Source organism: Littorina saxatilis, linkage group LG10, assembly GCF_037325665.1.
Source record: "Littorina saxatilis isolate snail1 linkage group LG10, US_GU_Lsax_2.0, whole genome shotgun sequence".
Taxonomy (NCBI): domain Eukaryota; kingdom Metazoa; phylum Mollusca; class Gastropoda; order Littorinimorpha; family Littorinidae; genus Littorina; species Littorina saxatilis.
This window is the reverse complement of record NC_090254.1, coordinates 43417594-43425093: the sequence shown is the minus strand read 5'-3', so window position 1 is coordinate 43425093 and position 7500 is coordinate 43417594. Positions and strand designations below refer to the sequence as shown.

The 7500-nt window shown below is 41.3% G+C and overlaps 1 protein-coding gene across 1 annotated transcript in view; it reads right to left on the bottom strand.

Moving 5' to 3' along the window:
• LOC138978887 (uncharacterized) overlaps positions 1-7500 on the bottom strand; it is a 12054-nt gene that overhangs the window by 1191 nt on the left and 3363 nt on the right. The window contains exons 2-9 of the mRNA XM_070351694.1: positions 7276-7500; positions 6390-6592; positions 5444-5631; positions 4584-4878; positions 3625-3787; positions 2602-2797; positions 783-1013; positions 1-106 (exon numbers count right to left, since the gene is read on the bottom strand). The exon at positions 1-106 is cut by the window's left edge and continues 1191 nt beyond it; the exon at positions 7276-7500 is cut by the window's right edge and continues 1356 nt beyond it. Coding sequence (XP_070207795.1) covers positions 1-106; positions 783-1013; positions 2602-2797; positions 3625-3787; positions 4584-4878; positions 5444-5631; positions 6390-6592; positions 7276-7500 — 1607 coding nt within the window. The remainder of the gene's footprint in view (positions 107-782; positions 1014-2601; positions 2798-3624; positions 3788-4583; positions 4879-5443; positions 5632-6389; positions 6593-7275) is intronic.

Below are 7500 nucleotides of genomic sequence, written 5' to 3'. Positions count from 1 at the left end.
TCATCCACCCCTTTCACTCTACCGGGTAGCCACACAACCACACGCCGCTCCAAGCCGATCATGTACCGCCATCGGGCTGCCACGATCCAGTCTGTCTTCGCTGTCCCTGAAATCCAAAAGATATACTGCCAACGTTCCGAAACTCAGAATCGAAAAACAAGAAAGGTAGGTTACTGGAACGTTTAGTTTATGACAACAAGAAAGGTAGGTTACTGGAACGTTTAGTTTATGACAACAAGAAAGGTAGGTTACTGGAACGTTTAGTTTATGACAACAAGAAAGGTAGGTTACTGGAACGTTTAGTTTATGACAACACGAAAGGTAGGTTACTGGAACGTTTAGTTTATGACAACAAGAAAGGTAGGTTACTGGAACGTTTAGTTTATGACAACAAGAAAGGTAGGTTACTGGAACGTTTAGTTTATGACAACAAGAAAGGTAGGTTACTGGAACGTTTAGTTTATGACAACAAGACACGTTACATTCATTGATCTTCGACCCAGCGGTCTTGTAAGCGGACAGACAGACAAACACACAAACAACATTATGTACTTAAGGTCGTGGGTTTGTCTCCCACTCGATCGCCCTCCAGTCCGCCCAGCCGGAAATGAGTAGCTGACACTATTCAGGGCCGGGGAAGGACAATGCAAGAGGGAGAGGAGATGGGCACCGCCAACATATAGCTGGCCCCCCAAAAAAGTGAAGATCTTTAACATCTCGCTCCCTCCCCTACGATCAAATATGGTTATGGGACTACCTTTACCTTTACTAAGTCATCTTACCTGTATCCGCTACGTCTCTGTCCCATCTCTCCCGGTCCCGCACTCTGTCCTGTTTGCCTAGCACGCAGACTGGAAAGCCCTCGCCTCGAAGCCCGCGCACCACGCCGCTGGCTGCTGACGTCACACTGCCTGCGTCGTCCGTGACGTCATCCTGCAGGTTGGTGCTGCGCGTAAGGAGGAAGACGTCACGGTAGCTCAGTGGTGCGGGACTGTCGGTGATGCTAAAATTTCCTGAATTTGTAAAATGTATTGCCAAATATGACATTATTTGTTTTAGTGAGAGCAAACTTGATGATGTTGATGAGATTAACATTCCAAGATACATAGCATTCTATAAGAATAGAGGAAAATTTGGCAGAAAATCAGGTGGTGTATTAGTTTTATTACGGGAAGTGTTTGCTCATAATATAACTATTTTTGAAGAAAAAAAGCTGTCACTTAAGATAAAAGAAGAGATGAAAATATGGTATAGATTTTTTGATGTAGAAATGTGTGAGAATGCGCTAGTTTTTAAGTTAGATAAGAAATTACTTGGCCGTGACACCCTTTTCTGTGCTTTATAATTATATTCCCCCAGAAGGATCACCTTACCATAATAAAAATGTTTATGCTGAATTAGAAGAGGTGTACATGCAGTTTGGGGAAGATAATGATTATGTTTGTCTTTTAGGAGACTTAAATTCCCGCACTGGTCATCTGAGTGAAATGTTGTATGAAGATGATCAGCATTCAGAAGGTTTTGTTGATAATGATTTGTTTGACTCTGATGAGGTTGGCACTCTAGTAGGTGAGCGGACCTCACAGGATAATAATACTAATAACCTAGGTTTTAAATTCGGGTACGAAATATATTCCGCTTAAACTTCCAACTCCAATTAACCCACGTTACATTATTCGGGGGCCGCCCCAGAATAATGTAACAATTGTTACATTATTCGTTTTTGTTACATTATTCGTTGTATCAAGTATATCCATAAATGGTTTACAGAAATTGGAACAAAAAATATGTTTTGGAATTATCGAATGTTTAAAGATATGTTTGCTTGTGAAGACTATGTCACACACTTGCCATATTAGCAATGTGTTTCAATGATGAAGTTTAGAACATTAAACAACAATTTGCCTGTACAGAAAGAACGTTATTTCAATATCCCGAGGTCAGAAATAATTTGCACCAAATGTGTATCACAAGACATTGGTAATGAATTTCATTATTCATTTGTCTGTGATTTTTTCAAAGAAGAAAGAGCTGAGTTGTTACCACCTTACTATTGAAAAAAACATAATGCACTTAAATTTAAAAAGTTGTTTGCTACTAAGAAAAAGAAATTGCTAAAGAATATTTTGGACTTTATCAATAGAATTTGTAACAGTTTTTCATAAATCTATTAATTTAATTTTTTTCCCCTCCATTTATTTACTTTATTAGCATATATCATGATTGTATTGATTGTATTTATTGTTCAAAATGCCCCCATGGGTTATGGACTAATAAAACTTGAACTTGAACTTGCTTCCTGCAAGAGTAAGGGAGGGAACGCAGCGATTGGATTGTTGGAGCGGTTTTCAAGTGTTCTCCCCTGAAATCGGCGTATGCTGCCTGAATGGCTGGGTAAAAAACCGGCCAAACACGTAAAAACCCACTCATGCAAAAACATGAGTGAACGTGGGAGTTTCAGCCCATGAACGAAGACGAAGAAGAAGAAAAAGAAAAAGAAGAAGCAGGAGAAGAAGAAGTGTACGATTTCCAACCGATTTCTGACCGACTCTTGCCAGCGAAAGATGAATTGTCATGACTGCAAATGAGCTCACATCTTACCTCCACTGCCAACACCAAGTTGACGTAAAACGACAGCAATCTCACGCCCACAATCCACACAGTCCACGGGCCCTTGGGCTGTGTGCATGTGTCCCTGGTGGCTCAGTCGTATCACGCTCTGCCCGTCCCCAGGAGCAGGCAGGCTGGTGTCGCTGTAACTGTGGACATCAGTGGTCTGGTCAAGCCCGGCCTTTACCTGGTTTAAACAGATTTTATTCAAAAAAATTATACGTTATTTAAACCGTTATTTGTGTTTTTGACCTAAATATGACACCATACATTATTTTAAAACAAATCGAGACAGTCCGTGTTCATTCGAGACCGCGCCAGCGGTCGAGGTGAACAATGACTGTCGATATCTTTGTAAAACGTCATTTTTGGATCAAAGATACAAAAACCATTTATGTATGGATAGATTTTAGTTGGAATTCCTTGTCTTTTTCTACGATTTAGCGCACACAAACATGCACTATTTTGTAGTCTCGGCTATCCGCCTAAATATGAGTTTTTGTCGGACTCTGACGTCACATGTCTCAAAGAAGGAAAATCCCCTGTTCAATCGATACATAGGGTGACATATAATATAACAGAAACACCTGTGACAACACAACAAGTTATGATTAGACTTTGTTTTAAACATAGTGTTTTCAGAAAATATAGGGTGACATATACTTCAACAGAAACCCTTGCGACCATACAAACAGGCTATATGCTTGCACCTATAGTTAACACATGTAGTAATCAGAAAATAAACTCCAACACAAACACAAGGTGACACATATAGTACTAATAATTTCAACAACATATTATATTTACTCTCACAGGAAATACCAAATTAAATTAAAGAATAGCAAATATTTTAAGAGTAAAAAAACCCTATTGCTCTTACAGAAAATATCAAATCAAAACACAGGATTTAGTTTATAATTTCCAGAAAAGTTAAGACTTTTGCCCTAACAGCTAATATCAAATCAAATCAAACCAAAAAAAGAGTCAAACAATTCTAAAATGAAGTGATTGCACCTCTCTGAGGACAACAGGGGCACAGCGTAGAGGCGTGGTCAAGACTTCGGATTGGAGTTCAGGGGGTATGCCGCCGTGTGGGACCCCTGCTGACCACAGGAACAGCTGGCCAACTTTGTCATGAAGCTGTTTGACTAGTTTCTGATTACGCGGCCCTTCGTCACTGTAACAAAGAAGGGCACTTGGACACAGCGCATCTTTCCACTGGGACACAAGAATTAACCTGGTCCCATACCAAACAATCGGACACATATATCATACACTTGGACACATATATCATACACTTGGACAGCTATATCATACACTTGGACAGCTATATCATACACTTGGATACATATAGCATACTTTTGGACACATAATTATATCATACACTTGGATACATATATCATACACTTTGACACATATATCATACACTTGGACCGCCCTGATATGGCCCTTCGTGGTCGGCTGGGCGTTAAACAAACAAACAAACAAACAAACATACACTTGGACACATATATCATACACTTGGATACATATATCATACACTTGGATATATCATACACTTGGACACCTACCATCCACTCGTAAACATATCAAACAATCGGACATGTGAGACACACTTGTACACATGCCAAACACTGGGACACATATATCGTACACTTGGACACACAAAGAAGGGAAACACATTTTCATGACACTTTTAGGACGTGTAGATAAACAGGTGATATCATATCTAGAGTGGCTTCAAAAGCCAATTGTTTTAGAGCTCACATGCAGCTTGAGATAACACGCGAGAGAGAGAGAGAGAGAGAGACAGAGACTAAGAGAGAGAGAGAGAGAGACACACACACACACACACACACACACACACACACACACACACACACACACACACACACATACACACACCCTTGCCCCATCCATCACAATCACAATCTATATACACACATTATATAACCGTCTTCTTTTTCACAAACCTGCTGCCAAAGTACGCCTCATCCATAATAACATACAGCTGTCCGTTCTCCTCTGCCTCACACAGTTCTGTCAACGCTTGCTCGACATCCTCGTCGCTGTTCCAGAAGTCGTACTGATGGTAAATTATGGCGCCGTGACCAGGATCGGATTTCGGATGTTTTTCTTTAGTCATTTGTATTTGTTCCTTTATCATGGTGTTGACAGCCCTGGCTGTGTACGCTGTAGATACCACGTGGACTGTGTGTCCTTGCAGCAGCCATCGTAGCCCCTGAAGCACCAGCATCACTGTCTTGCCTGAGGAAGAGAGAGTATCTGAGAGTAAATGGAAATGAAACCAGCTGAATCTGGATTCGAACTATGTATAGGCCTATATCGGCCAAAAAGTATTGGCCACATAAAAAGTGTGTCAGAAGAATCCACAGGTATCAGACATTCGATCAGCCTGGGGTCACAACAGATCAGAAAAGTATGCGTAAATGAGTAAAGATCGAGGCCTTGCAACAACCCTGCAGTTATTTTTAATAGGTTTCTGGAATGAATGCCTTGACAAGATATTTTAACACTTTTTGAAAGAGATAAAAACAAATTAACACGAGTTAAAGTTCCGGCAAAAAAAAGAACCCATGTTTGTAAGAAATCATCTACCTTATACCCCACCCCCCACCCCCCTTCCCCCTGAGTTCTCGAGAGAAATAAGAAAAGACAAAAACAAACAATGTTTCATAGGCGATTGACCAGATGGAAGAGAACACACCTTTAAGATTCCTTTCAAACTGAGCCAAACACACAAACAAGATTCTGTACCCGCCAATTGGTATCATAATAACTTTGAATAAAATTGGAACCGCTTCTGTATTACCTGTCCCGGGCGGTCCCGAGATACAGACTCGTTGGGGGTCCCTATTCATCAGATCCAGCTGTTGCAGAGTCAGCACCAGAAGTGCCAGCCTCCGCCCCAACTCTGCGACTGCATCCGCCGAGGTCCTTACTTCCACACGTGGCGGGATGTTGCAATGGACCGTGACAGAAGTAGCTGGACCTACGAACCTGTTTTGAATATGACATCAGTATCACACACGTTCTACCCCCCTTATGTTGACCAAGTTTTTTTTAGCCGAGACCAGCTGTGCTGCAGCAGGTCACTCAGAATTGTAGTAACTGTGTAGTAACTGTGCATCAACACGCTGGAATGCAGGCGTTAGATCGACGTTACAGGAAGCGACTGAAGCTAACAGTCTGAGATGATATATCGTACCTGGTCAGATAGGGCCATATGAGTGGGTACAGATATATCCGTACCTGGGAGACAATCAGTTAAGCTTGAAACCAGATGGTTGGATTGGCTGTCATTTGCTCTATGATAAAACATTATCTATGGTTACAAGGCTGTTAAATTAGTTTTAATATGTTCTCCTTTATATACATTTTTCAGCTACTTTAATTTCAACAAGGTCATGAATTCAAGGAACGGTTTTTGTCATGTGTAGGTAGCTAAAGATTTCATATTTTAGGTCCTATAATTTCTGATGAACTCAGTTTATTAAAAACGATTGTCATGACACGTTGCGTTTTATGATACGTTTTCATTTATACAGCTTCTTTATTTTACATCAGGATGACATTTTATCCAGACAAACGAATTGTAAAAAACAAAGTAAGACATTTTGCTGATTTATCATTCAGTTAAAGTCTCACAAAACACCATAAAACAAAGAGAGAAACAAAGAAACAAAGAAACAAACAAAGAAACAAACAAACCCTTGAGCAATGCATTGTAGCAACCAATCAGGTATTCACTCCCTCACCTGGCTACGATGTCCAGGTAAAGGTCGTCAGAGAGCAGAGTGTCCACACTACAGGCCATCCTGTGTTGCCACCAGGTGCTCAGCTGTGATAACACGGCGGGTGTCACCAGCCAGTACGATGCAGGCCGGGACAGTTGGTCAGAGCAACAGCACAGCTGTACTGCTTCTGAAGCATCAGAGGCCTCCAGGATGTTGCACAACGACTGTAGAGAGATTGCAGGTCGCGTGAACCTTCAGATATTTTCTTGTGTTTTTCACATCTCAGTTTGAATTCCTCATGACCTGTCAGAGCTATTTGTTCGCAGGCTACTGCAATATGCGATGCTTGGCTCTAATGTTGATCCTGCTTTTTGTTTTGCACATTTCTAACACAGAATGTTCAACTAATTGTCGTGCCTAGGGCCTAGGTCATTATACTGGTGTGTTTTTTAGTACATGTACCTTGCTCTGACAGTATGTGGACATATTGAAAGGAATTGGATATTTCTCGTTCAACGTTTGGTAAGAGAGTTGAAATGACATATGCCGTGATGTTTATTTTCATATTCTCACTCTCTGTCTCTCTCTGTCTCTCCTACCCTCTCTCTCTCTCTCTCTCTCTCTCTCTCTGTATATGCCTTTATGTCTGTCTGTCTGTATCTGTCAGTATGTCTCTCTCTCTCTCTCTCTCTCTCTCTCTCTCTCTCTCCCTGTGTGTGTGTGTCTCTCTCTCTCTATATATATATATATATCTCTCTCTCTCTCTCTCTTTCTCTTTCTCTCTTTCTCGTATGCAGTATATACTAGTCTTTGACGTCTGTGTGTCATTGTTTGCCATCCTCTACATTTTACTCAGCCTCTCGCCTTCTCATTCGCTCTCTTTAAATGCATTGTTTAGTTACTGTACCTTGTCTAACTGCGTATTTGCAGTCAAAATTCGTTGCAACTCGACACCACTGACGTAAGGCAGGAAGAGAGTGTTCCTCACAGTCAGGCCAGGTGCCACGTCACTCACAAGGTGCCTCACCACTGTCTCCGACTTGTTCAGTTGTTTCACCGCTTTGGTCAATCTCTTGACCACGTCAGCGTCGGCCTGGGCTTGTGTCTTGTTCAGAAACTCCCGGTTACTACC